At 46.0% G+C, this 21960-nt stretch overlaps 1 protein-coding gene and 1 pseudogene across 1 annotated transcript in view; both read right to left on the bottom strand.

Annotated features, from left to right (window-relative positions):
* Nucleotides 1-21960, bottom strand: part of LOC135887580 (zinc finger protein 420-like) — a 411396-nt pseudogene that overhangs the window by 127743 nt on the left and 261693 nt on the right.
* The window catches only part of LOC135887682 (butyrophilin subfamily 1 member A1-like), a 47135-nt gene continuing 30129 nt past the window's right edge, over nt 4955-21960 (bottom strand). Inside the window, exons 5-7 of the mRNA XM_065415409.1 lie at nt 13626-13742; nt 10888-10914; nt 4955-5472 (exon numbers count right to left, since the gene is read on the bottom strand). Coding sequence (XP_065271481.1) covers nt 4955-5472; nt 10888-10914; nt 13626-13742 — 662 coding nt within the window. The remainder of the gene's footprint in view (nt 5473-10887; nt 10915-13625; nt 13743-21960) is intronic.

The following is a 21960-nucleotide window of genomic DNA, read 5'->3' as shown; positions in this document are numbered from 1 at the left end:
TGCCCACGTGGAGAAGCAGGAAGGGGTAGCGATCCAAGGGCTTGATGAGTCTCGGTAGTCTCTCCGTCACATCGTGAATCCTAGCTCCTGGCAAGCAGCACACTTCTCGGTTTTCCCAGAAGGGACGGCAGATAGATGACTCGGTCCCCCTGAGGAGGGAGTCCCCAACCACTACAACCCACCTCCTTCTCTTGGGAGCGGTGGTCATGGAACCCCCATCCCTAGGACAGTGCATCTCATGCCTTCCAATCGGTGGAGTCTCCTTCTGCTCCCTTCCCTCAGCTGTATCATCTATTCCACTCTCCGCATTAGTACCTGTGGAGATATCATGAAAACGGTTGCTCACCTGTATCTGCATTGCTGGTACATGGACGCTCCTATTTCTTCTTCTGGAGGTCAGATGCTGCCAATTTTCTTCACCGTCCTTCTGTCCCCACTGCGAAGCCTGCTCTGAATCTTCAGAATATTGTGCCCATAGAAGCATATCCTGACGTCTGTCCAGGAAATCTTCATTTTCTCTTATACAACGCAGGGTTGAAACTTGTTTCTCCAGACCTTGAACCTTCTCTTCCAATATGGAGACCAGTTTGCACTTTGTACAGACAAAGTCGCTTCTGTCATGTGGAAGAAAGACAAACATGGCACATCCTGTGCAGGTCACAACAGCTGATCGCTCACCATCCATATCACCTTCCTTCTAAGAGCTTCCTCAGCTGTTGCAGCAACTACTCAGAGGAGCCTGCAAGTTCAACACCTCAGTGGGCTCTCCCCAGGTGAACTCCAAGTCAAACTCCCTCTTTTAGCCTCTCCGCTTAATCAAACAGCATATGCACAAACCTCTTGGGACACCAAAATCAAATCCTGTCCTTAAAAAAGGTAAATTTTATTAAAAACAAAAAGTAAGAAAATACATCTGGAACTTAGGCTTTTGCTAGATTTTAAAAGAGCAATTCCAAAAATTAAGCACCCAAAATAGCTTTCTTGGGAGTTCAGATTAAAGGTTACAAGCAAACAAAAGCATCTGGGGTTAGCACAGAGGAGTTCACTAGCCATAAGAAATAAACAGAAATAAACCTAATTGCATCTTTCTAAACATTTCTGATCTACTTATGCATCTGGGGGGTTCCAAATAAGTAGTTCTAGATATGATCTGATGATCTGTGATCATACCTGGCTTAAAGCTTCTCATAGCATAACTGCTCCCTGTTCCCCTCTTTCCCGGAGAACAACAACAGAGACAAAGGGAAAGTTTTTTCCTCACTTTAAAAAGTTCTAGCCTTCCCATTGGTTCTTTTGGTCAGGTGCCCACTCCCTTTCCTTTACCTGGGGGACTTTTTTTAACCCTTTACAGGTAAAGCAAGCAGAGAACAGCCCCCAAGAGGGACTTTATAGCTAACTGGCTGGCTGGGTGTCCATAAAAGGGAGCTACCCCCACCCTTCATTTATCACCCACCCACCCCCAAAAATCACAGATGGTGCTGGCCAGCCTTGTTCAGGTTGGGTCCACACCAGCTGGGATTTCTTCCTGGAGGTTTAGGAAACAGAGTTAATAAGATACATGCATCTCTAATAACTACATGAAGAACCAAACAGTATTCTTGCCAGCAAGTTAAAGAAGTATGGGCTGGATGAATAGACTATAAGGTGGATAGAAAGCTGGCTAGATTGTCAGGCTCAACGGGTAGTGATCAACGGCTCCATGTCTAGTTGGCAGTCGGTTTCAAGCGGAGTGCCCCAAGGGTCGGTCCTGGGGCCGGTTTTGTTCAATATCTTCATTAATGATCTGGAGGATGGCGTGGACTGCACTCTCAGCAAGTTTGCAGATGACACTAAACTGGGAGGAGTGGTAGATACGCTGGAGGGTAGGGATAGGATACAGAGGGACCTAGACAAATTAGAGGATTGGGCCAAAAGAAACCTGATGAGGTTCAACAAGGACAAGTGCAGAGTCCTGCACTTAGGACGGAAGAATCCCATTCACTGTTACAGACTAGGGACCGAGTGGCTAGGCAGCAGTTCTGTAGAAAAGGACCTAGGGGTTACAGTGGACGAGAAGCTGGATATGAGTCAACAGTGTGCCCTTGTTGTCAAGAAGGCTAACGGCATTTTGGGCTGTATAAGTAGGGGCATTGCCAGCAGATCGAGGGATGTGATCGTTCCCCTCTATTAGAGGCTGGTGAGGCCTCACCTGGAGTACTGTGTCCAGTTTTGGGCCCCACCCTACAAGAAGGATGTGGAAAAATTGGAAAGAGTCCAGCGGAGGGCAACAAAAATGATTAGGGGTCTGGAGCACATGACTTATGAGGAGAGGCTGAGGAAACTGGGATTGTTTAGTCTGCAGAAGAAAAGAATGAGGGGGGATTTTATAGCTGCTTTCAACTACCTGAAAGGGGGTTCCAAAGAGGATGGATCTAGACTGTTCTCAGTGGTAGCAGATGACAGAACAAGGAGTAATGGTCTCAAGTTGCAGTGGGGGAGGTTTAGGTTGGATATTAGGAAAAACTTTTTCACTAGGAGGGTGGTGAAGCACTGGAATGGGTTACCTAGGGAGGTGGTGGAATCTCCTTCCTTGGAGGTTTTTAAGCTCAGGCTTGACAAAGCCCTGGCTGGGATGATTTAGTTGGGATTAGGTCCTGCTTTGAGCAGGGGGTTGGACTAGATGACCTCCTGAGGTCCCTTCCAACCCTGATAGTCTATGATTCTAAACAGTACTTTTTACATTTTAAGGACTACAATGACTTAGAAGGCAGGGACATTTTTACCCGGCTGATTCTAGGAAACCTTCCCAGAGAGTGCATCAACCACTTTGTTAGAGGCTCCTGAAGTGTGTTTTATTTCAAAATCAAAGTCTTGAAGAGCTAAACTCCGCTGAAGAAGTTTTTTGTTAAGTTTCTTTGACTGAGTGAAGCCACTTCAGTGCAGTTTTCAGGTGGAAACACAGTCCCCAAATGTATGGGCTTAGCTTCTCCAGAGCATACACAATGGCATAACATTCTTTGTCTGAGACTGACCAGTGGCTTTCCCTTTCAGAAAGTTTTTTGAGAGGAAACATGACAGGATGGAATTGTTGATCTGGTCCTTTCTGCATGAAAACCACTTCTATACCATGCTCGGATGCATCTGTGGTTCGAACAGTTGGTCGCAGTCCGGGGCCCTTAGTACAGGGTCAGATGTAAGGGCCTCCTTAAGCTGGTTAAAGGCTTTCTGACACTTCTCAGTCCACTGAACTGCATTTGGCTTTTCTCCCTGGTCAGGTCTGTCAGTGGGGTGGCAATTTGGCTGTAGTGTGGTACAAATCATCAGTAATACCCAGCCAATCCCAAGAAGGATTGGACCTGCTTCTTTGACTTAGGGACAGGCCAATTTTGGATAGCATTTACCTTAGCCTGTAGGGGGTTAATAGTTCCTTGACCCACCTGGTGTCGAAGGTACGTTACCCTGTTTAGCCCCATTTGACATTTTTTTGCCTTAACGGTTAATCCCGCCTCCCTTATGCGCTGGAAGACAGTTTGGAGGTGTTCAAGGTATTCTGTCCATGAATCTCAGAATATAGCCACATCATCAAGGTAGGCAACTGCAAATTCCCCAAATCCAGCCAGAAGGTTATCTACCAGTCTCTGGAAGGTAGCAGGTGCATTTCACAGTCCGAAAGGGAGCACATTAAATTCATACAGCCCTACATGGGTGATGAAGGCTGACCTTTCCTTGGTGGGGTCATCTAGCGGCACTTGCCAGTACCCCTTAGTTAAGTCTAAGGTGGACATGAATTGGGCACATCCCATTTTCTCCAATAGCTCATCTGGGCATGGCATTGGACAGTTTTCTGGGTGAGTTACAGCATTTAGCTTACAGTAGTCCACACAAAAGCGGATTTCCCCCTCTGGTTTGGGAACCAGAACCATTGGAGAAGCCCATGCACTCTCAGAGGGGCGGATTACACCCATCTGTAACATGTCCTTGATCTCCCTTTCTATTGCGGTTTTGGCTTGAGGAGCCATCCAATAGGGTTGGGCGCTAATTGGGCAAGCATCACGTGTGTCAATGGAGTGGTACGCCCCTTCTTTCTGTCCTGGGGGGTGAGAAGCTGGTGCACAGCTCCTGGATTTGCTGTCACTGCTTACGTCCCCTGGGATGTTGGGTATGTGACAATTTAACAGCTTTGCAGAATGTAACCCTAACCCTGAATGCCAAGCTGGAAAAATCCAGATTTAAGGTGGCCACAGCCTAGAGCTGGAAATACTCCCCAATGGGCGAACGTGTGGGAGCAGTTGCAACCAGCACTCTTCAGTGTGTCCTTTCAGTCCATTAAATGAATGGTACACCCCAAAGAATGGTGGGTGGACCGGGTACACCCCCACTGCAGTACATACATAGCAGGTGTGATGGTGCACTCCATATGATGTTAGGAAAATATGCTAATGAGTATGAATATAATGTAACTAGAATATGCTTCATGCAAAAGGTCTTTTGTAAGGTATCATTACAAAGCTTATCATCTACTGTGTGTGTTCATCTTATTTGTATAAATGTATCACTCTTGTATCTGAAACTAGAAATATGAAATATAACTCTTAGGTCCTATTGTAATTATGCAAAGTGTGGGCCATTAATGGTGGCTTGGAATCTTGATGGCTCCCATTAACCAGGACAATTGGTTGTAAATGGCTCTGTTTAATTGCAAGTCTTCCTGTATACCTGTGTGGCAAGTGGGTAATGAAGTCTTACAGTGACATGTGATCATTTCACCTGAACTGGAATCCATCTTTAACCTGGTGCTTTTCCATTTAGAAGGAGGGGTGGGAACGCAGAGAGGGACAAAGGTGCTATAACTCTGCCAGTGTGAACATGCCCTAACTTTCCTCCCTGGAGACAGAGCATCTGTAGCTGCTGAGGAGCAGACAATCCCCCAGAGACTTAGCGGTGTGAGGCTAGACCTCAGACCCCAATGGGCAAATCATTCCCCAGTCCCCCGGAGACACACTGTGATTTGAGAATACACCAAGAAGAAAGGAAATACTTTCTCAGAGAAATGGGCTGTGAAAGTGAAGAATGGGTCCTCTCTAACCAGATCATAGAATGCTACTCGCCCCCCTTCATAGTCCAGGTAAATACCAATTTTCCTGATGCTTTTACTCAGGGACAGGGGGATCTCAATAGGGGCGAGGGCTCGGTGCTGACCCCTGCACTCATCCACAGCCCAGATCCCCTCCTGAGGGCTAAAGTGGATCCATCCCTTCCTGCTCACAGACTCTTTGGCTACTCCCACACCCCAAGTTGTCCCACCCCCTACATCTATCTCCCAGTAATGTCTCCCTGAGATGAAGCCCTCATAGCCCAGCACACAGGTTACACAGTCAAATCTCTTGGGGTAGTCAGGTACATCCCGATGTTGGGGTCTCCATTCCACACTTTTCCGATCCTCGGACAGGACAAGATGGGGATAAGCTGTGTCTGGATCCAGAGTCACATCCACTAGGGAGAGAGAGAATTGGGGCATCAGAGACTGAGCCCAGCCCTGAGGGAGGCTGGGGTTGTTTCTCCCTCCTCAACAGCTCTGCTCAAGCTGGGCTACTCCCTGGTTTCCTGCTTCTGTCTTGGCCCAGAGGCTGCCTCTGCTGGGGTGGGCAGCAGAGGCACTGCAGCTCCCCCCACCCAGACTCCAGGGACTTCTGCTGTTGCTGCCCCCACCCCCATCCCTATGACCCCCTGCAGGGGCAGCAGAGACAGAGCAGCAGAGCAGGCAGGCTGCACAGGCTGAGGATGGGCAGAGAGAAACGTCTTCAGTGTTTTTGCCTTGTGGGTCGGGTGCCACTCCCTATCCAAGAGGGAAGAGAGGAAGTGGTGGCACTAAGAGGGATGGGAATTGACACACCTGCTCCTGGTGAGCAGAGCAGGAGCCACCAAAGGACAGCCCCTCCTGCCAACATAGGGAGAAGAGCGTCCCTGGGGATGATGGAAAAAGAGAAAAGGGGACAAAACACACTCATGGAGGAACAGGTGGCTATCAGGTCACAGCCAATGGGGGATAGCGGACACCAGCTCCCAAGTCTTAGCCAGTGACAGTTCTGGGCACAGCAAGAGGAACAGGGAATGTGGTAACATCAACCCCAAGCATTCAGAGTCATGAACTAGGCCTGAAATAAGCATGAGTGTGGTTTAAAGTTCCTGAGATTTAAAAGGTAAATAGATAGCAAGCATTGCTTGTTTGTTTTCACTTGTGTCATTTGAGCCTTTCTGGGGAAGGCCCCTCCCCAAGTGAGTGAGAGAGAGTGTATCTCGGTGTCCAAACTCACCAGCAATGAACATGCAGAAATGCAGTCTCCCGGTGTCTAATTGGAGGAGATGCCCTCTTGCCCTCTCTTGCGCCTGAGGGGGGAACTGCCATTCTACCCCCTCCACACCCTCATCTAACACTACCATGTCTCTGTCCCTTCCCAACGCAGTCTCCTCCCACCCTCACATTCTCCCTCTGAGCTCCTCCCATCGCTCTTTCCCCACAGTCTCTTAAATGTCAATCCCTCTCTGCTGCCCTTGTATTACCCTCATAGCCTACCTTCCTGCACCCCCTCAAGCGCTCCTTTGCACCTCCCTCAGCCTCCTCTATGCACCCTACATCCCTCAGAACCCCTCAGTCTCTCCCCTGCACTCCTCCTATGCGGTCTCCTGCTCCCCACCTTCCTAGTGCTCCTTATAATTGCCTGTCCAGTTTCTTAACTATGGAGTCTATGAGGCAGCCATTTTCCCAGAGGATAGCCTGTCTTCAATAATGGAGTGAGAGGTTTAGATAAATGGATGTATTTTCAATACAGCCATCCTTTGGTTGCTACCACTAATTCAGGAATTGTTAGTCTGAAGCTCTATGGCAGTGGGGAAGGTGAGCAGGGAGGGTCAACACCCAGAAAGGGATTTCTTAAATCTCTTAGGAAAAATCCTGATCCAAAAATAACATCTTGCTGGATAGCTATAAAAAATAAAAGGCACAGAGAAGGGCAGATGAGAGGCTGACACGACTAAGGAGACTGAGGAAGGAAGTTTGGGGGACCTTATAACCATGTGTTTCCATAATTTCACCTTTTTTGTTGTTGTTGTTCAAGGGTCAGGCGGGGCCAATTGCCTGTCAGTTCTTTCATTAAACAAAATCCAAATGAGTACAGCCTTTGATATAGTGCAGAAGGCGGGCAGGCCATGGGATGGGAAAGGCAACACATCTCAAAAGAACATCAGTTACTGTAAGGTAAGTAGCCTCTTTCTCTTCAAGTGATTATCTATCTGCATTCCACTCCTGGTAGCTCCCAAGCAGTGAACTCAGACTAGGAGGTAGGATACTGAAATCTCAAGAAAACCGCAGCTGAACAACTACTTTAACAAAGCAAGCATCAGCTCTGGAGACCTCTCCTAAGCACAGTGAAATGGTGAAATGACCCCAGATAGTTGTCCTATATATTTATAGGGACATTTCCAAAGGAAGTTGCTGAAGCAGCATAAACTCTGGTAGAGTGAGCTTTAATCTGAATAGGGGGAGAAAGGTTAGCTTCTGGTAACACAACCTGATGCAGTCAGAGATCCATTTGGATATTCTTCTGAAAGAAACAGCCCGCTTTTTACCTTCTCAGCATAGGCTATGAATAATCTAAATGAGATTCTGCACGGCTTAGTTCTGTCTAAAAGGATGGTGCTCTTGTAATGTCTAAGGTGTGTAATTTCTTTTCCATATTACTAGAGAGAGGTTTTGGAAAGAAAATAGTTAAACAAATAGTTTGATTAATATGAAATTTGAATACAATTTTAGGAATGAAACTAGGATGAGTCTGGAGACCTTATCTTTATGAAAAACAGTGTACAGTCGGTCTGCCATTAAGGCTAAGATTTCTCTGACTCCATGCACCAGCATGGTGGCAAGCAGAAATGGAGTTTTCACAGAAAGATGTTGAAATGAACAAGCAGCTAATGGTTCAAATGGTGGAAGCTTCAGATTTGCTAAAATGACATTCAAATCCCACAAAGGAGATTCTCTGACTGTAAGGGAAAATCTGCACTAGGCCCCTTTATAAATCTAGGCATGCAGCAATGTGAGAATACTTTGTAATTCTGAATATGAGTTTTGAATATGTGGATGAAAGGCAGATAGAGCTGCCAGTTGGACTTGTATGAAACTAATTGAGAGTCCAGTTGATTTCAATGAAAGTAATTAGTGCAAAATAAGTGGAATGTCTATTCAAGAAGAGAGGTAGTGCACTTGAGCTCAAACTGCGAATCTCTTCCATTTGGTTTTGTCGGTAGATTTTGTACTTTCTATTAAGCAAAATATTTTGGACATCCTTAGAACTGTGATTAATTTGAACAAAAGTATTGTCAAGCTTAAACTGAACAAAAGTATTGTCAATGTTGAGGCCTCAAACTTCCGGAAGCTTTAAAAAAGCAAGCTTTGCAAAAGGAAACTAAGACTTGCGGTGAAAACGCGCTGCAACCAGATAACACACTATGCTGACTCCTATAAAGTGAGATATGTTGTACCCCCGGGCACAGCTTGTCTAACCCACATTAACCACATTTAAAACAATTGGCTACAAGGAGATAAGTAAGCATAAATTATACAGTCAAAGCGACAACGCTAACCACACTGAGAATTTGGCCTACCCTAATTGGTTGGTCTGTTTTAAAAACACGGCTGGCAGATAAGATAAAAAGAACAAAGGCACATAATTGTGTGTGTGTGTGTGTTCGGTACCCACACCCCCTGAACCGAAGGGACGTGCACTTCTCGACTGTCTGTACCTGGCCAGTGTGGAAAACGGCCGACTGAAGGGTAACGTATTTTCGGACGAATGCAGGGTAAGATTATGGAGTAAAGAAGTCTGGTTGCATGCAGTATAAATTTATGGAGTAAAGAAGTCTGGTTGCTCAAGCTGAATTGATCTCAAGTCTGTATCGATACTACAGTGTTAAGAATAGTAGTAAGTAGCTGATGAATAATAACTTTACATGTGCTTGTCTTCAGTATAACTTGCCATTTATATTAATCCTTATTTAGTGTTGGTCTTTATTCTTGCTTTTTTTATTTTGTCTGTGTTGCCTTTATAGTCGAAAGTCAGTAAAAACCTTTTTTGAGGAATAATCAGTAGCTTTAATTTTTCTTAGATGGGCACTACTCAACCTCATTACATCTGTGTTGGGTGGTGGGAAGTGGCGATCACCCAGGGCACAACTAGGGCCCTGATGCATGTCCCCCTCTTCCTTCATCTCCGCAAGAGCATGCTCTTTCCAGATCATTCATGAAAAAATCATCCAAGCTGTAACATGCAGGGACCATAGATCTGGATGCAGTATTCTCCTTTTGTCTTGAGAGACCAAATCTAGGATTGCAGGTAATTATAGGTAAGCAGATGTCATAGCAGAATCCAGAAGAGCCCCAATGAATTCTGTCTTATGTGATGGAATTATCATAGATTTTTCTTTGTTTACTCTTAGGGTCCTTGAACCAGCCAAGTGTCAAAATAAGGATAAACTCAAAGCAGGGATGAACTCTAATGTTCTACTTTCTTAGGAATGCTTCAATGACTGCAATGCCTGATAGGAATTTTGTAAAGACTCTTGGAGCTGTTGAAGTGTCCAAATGAGAAAAAACTCTGTATTGGGAGTGTTGAATTTCTACCACAAAACACAGATATTTCCTGTGCACAGAATGAATAGAAATGTGGAAATATGCATCCTGGAGGTCACCAGGTGCAAACCAATTTTGGGGAAAGAATAAGCGAGACGAGGGTCACCATTCTTAATTTAAGTTTTTGAATAAATATGTTGAGTCGTCTTAGGTCCAGAATAGTTTTCCAACCTCCCTTCTTTTGGGGAATTAGGAAGAAATGAAGATAAAAATCCTTTCCCCTGAACTATGGAGAAACCACTTCCATGCTGCCAAGAGATAACAGAGTGAATTTCTTGTTATAATATCTTCTAGTGAGAGGGATCCCTGAAAAGTGATGGGGAAGGGTAGTAGGAATAGTCTGGAAATGTTTAGCATAACCAGTTTGGACAATTTTGAAGATCCATTGGTCTCTTGAAATATTGTTCCCTGTTTCTAAAAACTAAATGAGAGGGTTTCCAAAGGGAGTAGGTGATGGGAAAAGATCCACAACTTTTCCTGCCCTTCTGATTGGGGGTGGGTGGGGCACCCCAAGCTTTCATGCCCACAGGATTTGGGGACAAGAGGGAGCTAGGGCAGAGAGGTGGACTAATGGTCACTGCTGCTCAAACATGCTGATCTTCAGCACTGAGGGCATATGTGCACCAGGAATGGAATACATATAGAAACACATCTTGAAGATACTGGGGGTGTTGACACACAAGAATGAAAGAACCCAGATTGACTATCAGTTATTAGGATAATTTTTCAGGGTTGGAAGTTAAAAAAAAAATACATATTTTTACTTGTAAACTGAGCACATTTGACATGGACTCTTTGAGAAACAACAAACATGGAGTCCCATGAGGTCCTTTTAACAGAGTCAGAGCTACACTTTTTAAAATATTTGTTTAAAATAAAGAGTCCCTCTATTTCCTAAGCAGGCAACAGTAACAAGATAATTCCTTCCCTCCTGCCTTCTGTGATATAAACTCGGTAAATCCACTGAATGATGTATGCATCCAACTCATGCTCCTTTCCAAGTTATCCTGTTTTTCCCTTTAACTCACATATCTCCCAGCTCACCTTTTTATCCTCCCAGAAGAGTAACAAATTGCTGATTCCTTAGAAATTATTTCATTGCAACCACTAATGGTCTAAATCTGTGTTAGATTACATGGATTATTTCAGTTAAACTGACCAATGCACAAGGAAAGGGAACAGGGTAGGTGGGGTTTCAACACTGAATAAACATCATCTTTATTTACCTGCATATTGTCTGACATTACTCCACCCTGAAACCAAACACACAGAGAGATGAGAACACAGAGTCTTCAGAGGATACACATCCATACAGAATTTATAATGGAGGCGGAGGAAGAGATGGTACTTACGAAGTTCAGCCAGGAGTTCCCCTAAAATAAATAAATAAATAAATAAAAATTGAACACAGCAATGAATATACAGCAGTTTGTTCTTGATGTGGTGCAATGCACTGGCTTTGGCCCCAATTCCTCCCTGTACCCAGACTCAATGTTATCTTTTTGGATTTAAAAAGAAAAGTGAAGTAGCGGACCACTCTACATTCTATACGGACACTAGACTCCCATGCCTAGCCCCTACCAGGTCTCCTGAGACTCTTTCCAGAATGTTGAGTTCAGCCAAACTCAAACCTCTGAAACCAGGAAATGAAAAGCTGAGGTAACACAAACTTAAACTTCTGAAAACTAGGAAACAGAAATAAGGTACACACCACCCCTGCATGACAACCTTAACTCTGCTCTTAAAGTTGGCAATAGCCAGTGGGAATTGATGTGTAAGAAGGAGTGCTATAATAAATAGGTATGAAATACGACTAAGAGTACATGCCATTGATTGTGTTGTGTTCCACAGGTTTGAATTCCAGCATTTATTTGCAGGGAACTCAAGCTGCACTCATAGTGTTAAGTGTATCTCTTTGATCTCTTTATTCTGTCTGGTTCAAACTAGATATGCATAATGAACAACATAACAGTTGTTGTCTAGGGCTGTGCTGGCCCCACGGTTGCAGTGCCAGAGCACAGTCCTAAGGGATGAAGTTTGGTAAAAGGACAGAGACCCACCTTGCACCTTGCCAACCCTCACACTCCCCCGTCCCCCCTACCACACATTCTTCCTCACTACTCCAACCCCCCATAGTCTCTCGATCTGTGCCAAAAAAGTTACAAGAATCTAAAAATGTTACAAGCAGCTCACATTATGCGGGGGGTGGGGTGGGGATTAAGGAAACCCTTGACCAAATGACCCAGTGACTTGCTTTCCTTTGATCACACTCAGCCCCATTGTTCAGGTAGTGGCTGAGGAGCTAGAGTCACAATTGCATTACCCTAACTAATTACTAGAGTATTTAATCTTCCATCTATTTAATTAATGCTAATTTCTACAACACTTCTAATTTAAAATTGAATTGTGCTGTATGTGGATTTTAGTCCACTTTAAAATATTGTTCTGAAAACCAGAAGCTTTGGATTCAGGGCAAAACTTCCAGAAGGAGCTACTGGAGACTGCAAGGAACATGACAACAAACATGTTCCGAAAGCTGCTGAAACTCAGAGTTCATGGATGCTGCTCAGGTTCAATAGCCATAGCACATCACCTTGAGCCATCCTCTGGCTTGCAACACATGCACATTTCACTCCTTTGGTGTATCAGTTCAGCTTGAGCCAAGCTGGAGTTCAGAACTTAACCATGAATAGCTTTTGAAATATTTCTTCCCGAAAGGGACGGCAGGTGCTGTGCACTAGCAGAGATAAATTCCAAGGGGTGATATTCATTTGGGGAGGATTAAAGTGACAGTTTGAGCCTCAGATGTTATAAGGAGATCACTTCATATAAAAAACTTAAAAATTGCAGAAGGCCTGCTTCTGCCATTAACTACAGCAGAGCAAAGTGAATTGAGCAATTACATTTCAATACACCTCTACCATGCTAATATAACACGGTCCTCGGGAGCCAAAAAAATCTTACCACGTGATAGGTGAAACTGCGTTATATCGGGGTAGCGGTGGGGTAGTGGCGGCAGGGCTCCAGTGGTGATTTAAAGGGCCCGGGGCTCCCCGCAGAAGCTGGAACTCTGGGCCCTTTAAATCTCCGCCCACGCCCTGCTGCCAGATATAATCCGGTAAAGCAGCCCCGCCCCCCAGAGCGCTGCTTTACCACGTTATATCCAAATTGGTGTTATATCGGGATGCATTATATCGGGGTAGAGGTATGTACTTCTACATACAGAAGGAGGCTGTATTTTTCTGTTCTGTACTGTGATCGTGGGGTGAGCAGATTTTATTATGAAAAGGCATATTTTATTATGAAAAGCTAAGGATCAGATTCTGCACTCAGTTACATCCCTGCAACCCCATTGACTCTACTATAACAGAGCAGAATTTGGCCCTAGCCCAGAGTTGTGCATGCTGACAAGAAAGCAGAATTTGACACTAAGGCCCCAGTTCAGAAAAGCACTTAAGCATGTGCTTAACTTTGATGTCAATTGGATTTAATAACCATGCTGACAGCTAAGCCCATGCTTAATGACATTGTTAAACTGGGCCCTAAGTGTCCAAGAAAAAACTCAATCTCCTTCTTCCTCTCCTTCTCTCCATTAATGCCTCTTTTAATCAGTCAGTCAGTCAAGCTAAATATATTAAATTTCCAGACCCATTCTCACTCCCATTTGTATTTCAGACAATATTCATGGAATACTTAACAAAATTAGACCTGGGCTATTTATTAATGCCAAAGGTGATGAGTCCACTTCAGTTCAAATGTGGAATCATTTATTCAGGATTTATCCAAATGCTCAATGCCTCCTCCTCTCTCAGCCTCTCTTTCTCTCTCTCTCTCTCCCAAGGTTCACCACTCTCTTCATAACACTAAATCCAAAATCTCCAATGGTTCTTCTGCTTGTTTATTTATTTTTACAGAAAATCTCTCTGACTGCACTGCATCCCCTCCCTTTATGTTGCCACTTTACCTTTTGCTTTGTGTTTCTTCCAGAAGTAGTAAATTGCTGGGAAAACGAGAAAACCCAAAAGAGCCAGAATTACCCACAGAGCCACCATCCAGCGAGAGACCCTCGGGAAAAACACATCTGCAAGAAAACATGTCATTGACTTAGGCCTGATCTACACTAGGAGGTTATGTCGAATTTAGCAGCGTTAACTCGAATTAACCCTGCACCCGTCCACACAACGAAGCTATTTATTTCGACATAGAGGTCTCTTTAAATCGATTTCTGTAATCCTCCCCGACGAGGGGAGTAGCACTAAATTCGACATGGCCATGTCCAATTAGGGTTAGTGTGGATGTAATTTGACGCTAATAGCTCCGGGAGCTATCCCACAGTGCACCACTCTGTTGGCGCTCTGGACAGCAGTCCGAACTCGGATGCTCTGACCAGCCACACAGGAAACGCCCCGGGAAAATTTGAATACCTTTTCCTGTCTGGCCAGTTTGAATCTCATTTCCTGTTTGGACATCGTGGCGAGCTCAGCAGCACTGGCAACGATGCAGAGCTCTCCAGCAGAGGTGACCATGCAATCGCTGAATAGAAAGAGGGCCCCAGCATGGACTGATCGTGAAGTCTTGGATCTGATCGCTGTGTGGGGCGATGAGTCCGTGCTTTCGGAGCTGCGATCGAAAAAACGGAATGCAAAGATCTACGAGAAGATCTCCAAAGCCATGACGGAGAGAGGATACAGCCGGGATGCAACGCAGTGCCGCGTGAAAATCAAGGAGCTGAGACAAGGGTACCAGAAGACCAAAGAGGCAAACGGACGCTCCAGATCCCAGCCCCAGACATGCCGTTTCTACGAGGCACTGCATTCCATTCTAGGTGCAGCCGCCACCACTACCCCACCACTGTCCGTGGACTCTGACGATGGGGTATTGTCGACGGCCGCTTCCTCTGAGATGTTCGCGGACGGGGAAGATGAGGAAGGAGATGAGGAGGACGAGGCAGTTGACAGCGCTTTCAATGCTGATTTCCCCGACAGCCAGGATCTCTTCATCACCCTCACGGAGATCCCCTACCAACCCTCCCAAGGCCGTAACCCAGACCGTGATTCAGGGGAAACATCAGTAGGTAAGAAGCAACAGAGGGTCCTGTGGCACCTTTAAGACTAACAGAAGTATTGGGAGCATAAGCTTTCGTGGGTAAGAACCTCACTCCTGTTGCTTTTTACAGAGTCAGACTAACACGGCTACCCCTCTGATACTTGACATCAGTAGGTAAGTGTTTTAAACATTTATTTTGAACAGAATAGTAATGTTATCTTAACAATGGGTTTTTCATGATTAGTTTGCCCTAGGTGCTTTATTTTCTAGTCCTTGCCAGTGCAGCTACTGGAAAAGTTTGTCAACATGTCCAGTTTTTCATGATTAGTTTGCCCTAGGCGCTTTAGATTTTTGTCCTTGCCAGTGCAGCTACTGGAAAATTCTGTCTATATGTACGGGGATAGAGCAGAAATCCTCCTGGGACATCTCCACGAAGGTCTCCTGGAGGTATTGTGAAAGCCTTTGCATCAGGTTCCTGGGAAGAGCGGCCTTATTGCGTCCTCCATGGTAGGAAACTTTTCCGCGCCAGGCTAGCAGCAAGTACTCCGGGATCATAGCCTCGCAAAGCATGGCAGCATACGGCCCTGGTGCTTGCTGGCATTCATGCAGCATGCGGTCTTTCTCTGTCTCCGAAATCCTCATCAGAGTGATATCACTCATGGTGACCTGCTTTGAATTAGGGGAATGTTAGTATTGGGACTGATTGCCTGTTCCTTTACATAACTGTAACCGACCGTTTACAGCCACACGGTGGAGGCGTGACAGGGGCTGCATTCAGTGATCTTTCCCAGGGACCGCTGCGAGGGGGGTGGGACAGGGGCAGAGTTCATGCTGGCCGGATTGCCGGCAGCAGGAACTGGCCAACGCTAGGAGCATTGCTTGGAACGTGAAAGGAGGGCACTGCTATAAATTAAGCTTTAAGCAGCCAAAAGTCTACGGCTTACCATGTCTGCCTGCTAGCCGAATTCCGTTGTCCGGCCCCACTTGTGTGATCTGTACAGCAAGACCCTAGGCACTCAATGGGAAGGCCGAAAATTCGACCTTGTACTGAGTGCGCATGTGATAGGTAATGTGCATGGTCTTGTTCACAGAGAAAGACTATATTCATTGTTCGCAAAACTGTATCTTTCTGAGGAATTCACTCCCTTTTTCCCATCCCACAGCTGCGAGTGTCTCCCGAGCTACCCCGGCATCCCCCTCCCAGAGGCTGGCGCAGATCAGGCGACGAAAGAGAAGGACACGGGACGAGATGTTCTCAGAACTTATGGGCTGCTCCCGAGCCAAGGCGGCACAGCAGACCCAGTGGAGGGAGAACATGTCGCAATACCAGCGATCACACAGCGAACGGGAGGACAGGTGGCGGCAGGAAGACCAGCAGGCGACTCAAACGCTGCTTGGACTAATGAGGGAGCAAACGGACATGCTCCGGCGCCTTGTAGATGTTCTGCAGGACCGGAGGCAGGAGGACAGAGCCCCACTGCAGTCTCTCTCTAACCGCCCTCCCCCGCCACAAAGTCCCATCCCCCCCTCACCCAAAGTCCCAAGAAGGAGGGGCGGCAGGGGCCGTGAAAACAGTCACTCCACCCCTGCAGACTGCTCAAGTAACAGAAGGCTCTCATTCCCAAAGATTTGATAAGTCCTTTCCTTCACTCCAAAAGCACCTCACCCAAGCCCCCGTCCCACTTTCATCCCCTAACTGTGTAGTTGTTAATAAAAAATACGTTTCTGTTAATTACTGTTTCTGTCATGTTCTCTTAGAGGAGAGTGTGTTTGAAGGGGGGAAAGGGGATTGGTAATTGGAGAGGACAGTCAACCTTACCAGGGTACAGACACGGGGGCAGGTTCAGCAGAAGGTCACACACACATTGCAGTCACTAGGCACCCTGGTCAGTCTGGGAGGTGGTTTTCATGTTCTGTGTGTGGGGGGGCTCTGTGAGTTTGTGGCGGGGGAGGGCGGTTACAGATCTTATGCAGCGGTCCTTAGCCAGGACGACAGAGCCACGCAGCAGGGGATCTGTAACCGCCCTCCCCGTCCACAAAGTCACATAGCCCCCACACACAGAGTCCCGAAAAGGAGGGGTGGCAGGCTCCGTTGAAACAACCAGTCCACCACTGCGGACCGCTCTAGGAGCAGGAGCCTGTCATTCCTCGAGTTTAGAAGCGTCCTTTCCATCACTACACCCGCTCCTCACCACAGTCTGCGTCCCAGTTTCAACACTTTACCGCGAAATCCTTAATAAAAAAAACAGTGTTAATGAACAAAGTTTCATTTATTTTATTTTTAAAGGTGTGTTGGAAGGGGGGGAAGGGGGTTGGTAACTGGAGAGGATAGTCAACATTAACTGGGTAAAGAAATGGGGGCAGGTTCAGCTTCTGAATAAACAAACTTAATAGTCACAGGTTACCCTGCTCACTGTGGAACCTAGCTTTCAAAGCTTCCCGGATGCACAGCGCATCTCACTGTGCTCTTCTGATCGCCCGGCTGTCTGGCTGGGCGTAATCAGCAGCCAGGCGATTTGCCTCAACCTCCCACCCCACCATAAACGTCTCCCCCTTGCTCTCACAGAGATTGTGGAGCACACAGCAAGCTGCAATGACAATGGGGATATTGGTTTCGCTGAGATCAGAGTGAGTCAGTAAGCTTCTCCATCTCCCCTTCAGACGTCCAAAAGCACACTCCACCACCATTCTGCACTTGCTCAGCCAGTAGCTGAAGAGTTCTTTTTCACTGTCCAGGGCGCCTGTATAGGGCTTCATGAGCCAGGGCATTAGAGGGTAGGCTGGGTCCCCGAGGATGACTATAGGCATCTCCACATCCCCAACAGTTATTTTGTGGTCCAGGAAGTAAATACCTTCCTGCAGCCGTCTAAACAGACCAGAGTTCCTGAAAACGCGAGCATCATGAACCTTGCTCGGCCATCCGACGTTGATGTTGGTAAAACGTCCCCTATGGTCCACCAGTGCTTGCAGCACCATTGAAAAGTAGCCCTTTCGGTTAATGTACTGGCTGGCCTGGTGGGCCGGTCCCAGGATAGGGATGTGAGTTCCATCTATAGCCCCACCGCAGTTTGGGAATCCCATCGCAGCGAAGCCATCTATGATCACCTGCACGTTTCCGAGGGTCACTACCTTTGAGAGCAGTAGCTCAACGATTGCGTTGGCTACTTGCATCACAGCAACCCCCACGGTAGATTTGCCCACTCCAAATTGGTTCGCGACTGACCGGTAGCTGTCTGGCGTTGCAAGCTTCCAGAGGGCTATGGCCACTCGCTTCTGGACAGTCAGGGCTGCTCACATCCGGGTGTCCTTGCGCTTCAGGGCAGGGGACAGCAACTCACAAAGTTCCAGGAAAGTTCCCTTACGCATGCGAAAGTTTCGCAGCCACTGTGATTCATCCCAGACCTGCAGCACTATGCGGTCCCACCAGTCCGTGCTTGTTTCCCGGGCCCAGAATCGCCATTCCACAGCATCAACATGACCCATTGCCACCATGATGTCCACGGCGCGGGGTCCCGTGCTTTGTGAGACGTCTGTGCCACTCTCAGACTTAATGTCCTCACCGCGCTGCCGTAGCCTCCTCGCCCGATTTCTCAGCATCTGCCTCTGAAAAAGGTGGATGATAAGGTGCGAGGTGTTGACAACGGCCATAACTGCAGCGATGATCGCAGCAGGCTCCATGCTCGCAGTGCTGTGGCATCCGCGCTGTCAATCACCAGAAAAGTGTGCGAACTGATTGCCCGCCGGCGCTTTCACGGAGAGAGGGCGGGAGTGACGGTTGAATGACGACAGTTACCCAAAACCACCGTCAACACATTTTTTGCCCCAGCAGGCATTGGGGGCTTGACCCAGAATTCCAATGGGCAGCGGGGACTGCGGGAACTGTGGGATAGCTGCCCACAGTGCACCGCTTCCAATGTCGACGCTTGCCCCGTTAGTGTGGACTCACAAAGTCGAATTACTGTCCTTAGTGTGGATACACACGTTCGACTTTGTAATATCGGTTCCACAAATTCGCTTTAAGTAAAATCGAACTACTCTCGTAGTGTAGACATACCCTAAGAAACAGTGTTGAATAGATGCAGCACTTTGGTGAGCAATGTTACCAGTTAGAAGAATCTAACTCCTGGTGGATTTCATAGTGTGATAAAGATGCTTCGTGCTTTGTTGTTAAGCCAATAGAAGACAGAATTTTATCCTGGTTACGTCTTGTATATTCTACAAATTGGAGACATGTTGCAGCTGGGTAGATGAGAAGTAAGTGGCCCATTAAAGTAAGTGGTAAAAGTCCAACTGACTTCATTTGGGCAGGATCAAGCCATAACTGACAAGAGTCTATTTGGTAAATCCGAATTTTGCAAAACAACATAGTGACCCTGCACCTTCAGTTGTATTTGTACTTCTCCCTCCTCGTGCCATCCTCCCTTCCCCACTGCCCCTTTATCAATTTGTTTAAGATCCACTTTCTTTCTTTTAAAGAAACACATAACATTACAATTAGGGCTGTCAAGTGATTAAAAAAATTAATCGTGATTAATCGCACTGTTAAAGAATAATAGAATACCATTTATTTAAATATTTTTGGATGTTTTCTACATTTTCAAATATATTGATTTCAATTACCACACAGAATACAAACTGTACAGTGCTTACTTTATATTATTATTTTTATTACAAGTATTTGCACAGTAAAAAACAAAGAAAATTTTTTATTTTTCAGGTCACCTCATAGAAATAATGTAGGGCAACCTCTTTATCATGAAAGTTGAACTTGCAAATGTAGAATTATGTACAAAAATATAACTATACTCAAAAATAAAACAATGTAAAATGTTAGAGCCTACAAAGTCCACTCAGTCCTACTTCTTGTTCAGCCAATCACTCAGACAAACAAGTTTGTTTATATTTGCAGGAGATAATGCTGCCCGCTTCTTGTTTACAATATCACCTGAAAATGACAACAGGTGTTTGCATGGCACTATTGTAGCCAGCTTCACAAGTTATTTACACACCAGACGCGCTAAAGATTCATATCTTTAGCTCAAGAGTCACTGCTCTGTCCCAAGGAGCAGCTACCTGGAGTCCCTGCTTCTCTTCAGAGCTCCCACTAGATTCACAGCCAAAACCACAGGCTGCTTCCTCCAGACACCACACCAAATTCAGTCTCACTGCTTTGCATATAGCCTGGATCCAGTCCACAGCCCGTGAGTTTTGGGCCTTGTCTACTCAGGGAAACTCCCACAGCCATCTTATCCCTAACCTCCCATGTACATATACATCATGATAATCTCTTACACAGTTGAAGAATGGGCTTAATCCTGGGATAATCAATTATTTTTTGTCAAGGTCCAAATTTCTTGGTCAAGGTATAGTCAAGGTCCAGACTCCAGAGAAAATAATACAAAATAATAATAATAAGTAAATAAAAAGATTTTGCAATCTATTCAGAAATGACTGGCGTTCCAGATTTGGCTACAGCTCCGCCTATTAATTTCCCCTGCTGTAGTCCTTCCATATACAATGCAACAGAATTTTTGGATGGACAAGAAATAAAGGATCAGCCCCAAACATTAAAATACAAAATATTACTTTGTGATTCTAAAGTTATAGGAAATAATCATAAATCCTTTATACTGCAATGGGTTGCCACAAGGGGTTGTTGATGCCAGGCATTTAGACATCAGTTAAATGACTGACTGGGTTACAGTTCAGAACAGCTAGTAACAGGAGCGACTGACATGGGAAACCAGTTGGTAAGCCCATGCCGCCAGAGGGAGAGTGTGGAGGTAACCCAGTTTCTCAGGTCTATGAGGGAAAATTTCTGGCAGAACTATATGGGTATAGTTATATCAATATAACTCGTAGTATGGCCTCTGTTATCCCAGAATAAGAGTGCTGTTTTTCTGTTAAGCTTCTCTCGCTTTCAAAGCTATATAAACTTCCACTGTTGTATATGGAAGAAATTCAGGGAGAAGATCATGATGTAAGCGCACACAGGAGGTTAAGAATAAGAGGCAAGTCTACACTGGAAGTGCTACATTGGCGCAGCTATACCAATGCAGCTGAAGTGCATCTAGTGAAGATGCTCTATGTCGATGGAAGAAAGCTCTCCCACCAGCATAATTATTCCATCTCTGCGGGAGGCGGAAGCTACGTCGGCAGGAGAGCGTCTCCCACAGACATAGTGCCGATGTGGACAGTGCTTAGATCAGCCCTAAGGTCTGAATGTCCTGAGTTTCATGCAATTAAATGACACTTAGATTTGGTCTGTGCTACCAACCTATGTCGGTATAACTACATCACTCAGGGGTGTGGAAAACCAACACCCCTGAATGACACAGTTATACTGACATAACCCCTGGTGTAGCTGGTGCTATGTCAACGGGAGAGCTTTTCCTGCTGAGAGCGCTATCTCCTCTCAGGGAGGTGGATTAACTATGTTGATGGCGTAGGTAGCATCATCACTAAGCACTACAGCTACACCGGTGTATGTGTGCCGCTGCAGCACTGTAAGGCTATGTCTACACTAGAGAGCTTACAGCCGCTTACAGTGCCACTGTTAGATCGCTTGTGTAGCTGCTCTATGCCAATGGGAGAGAGTTCTCCTGTCGACATAATAAAATCACCTCCACAAGCGGTGGTAGCTACGTTGTGAGAGAAGCTCTCCTGCTGACCTAGCACTGTCCACACCGGTGTTTAGGTCGGTGTAACTTATGTCGCTTGGGGGGTGTTTTTTCACACCACAGGGAGACATAAACGATACTGACAAAAGTAGTACTGTAGATGTGGCCTGAGGCCTGGTCTACACCGGAGGGGAGCGGAAATCGATCTAAGTACATCGACTTCAGCTATGTTATTCACGTAGCTGAAGTTGTGTAACTTAGATCTATTTACCATGGTGTCTTCACTGCGGTAGGTCGACTGCTGATGCTACCCCGTCGACTCTGCCTGCGCCTCTCACCCAGGTTGAGTACCAGAGTCGATGGGAGAGCGCTCAGCGGTCGATTTATCACATCTTCGCTAGACATGATAAATCGACCCCCGCTGGATCGATCGCTCCGGAGGTAAGTGTAGACATGCCCTGGGTGTAGACAAGCCCTTAGGTTATGTTTATGGTTCAAATGCTACAACTGCAGCACTGCAGTGTATGCACTTATTACAGGGGCAGGAGGAGTTCTCCCATTAATGTAGTAAATTCACCTCCCTAAAGGGCAGTAGGTAGGTCAACGGAAGAATTCTTCTGTCGATCTAGTGGT

Source organism: Emys orbicularis, chromosome 13, assembly GCF_028017835.1.
Source record: "Emys orbicularis isolate rEmyOrb1 chromosome 13, rEmyOrb1.hap1, whole genome shotgun sequence".
NCBI classification, from domain to species: Eukaryota; Metazoa; Chordata; order Testudines; family Emydidae; genus Emys; species Emys orbicularis.
Note: the sequence above shows the minus strand (reverse complement) of the source record. Positions and strands in the feature narration are given on the sequence as shown.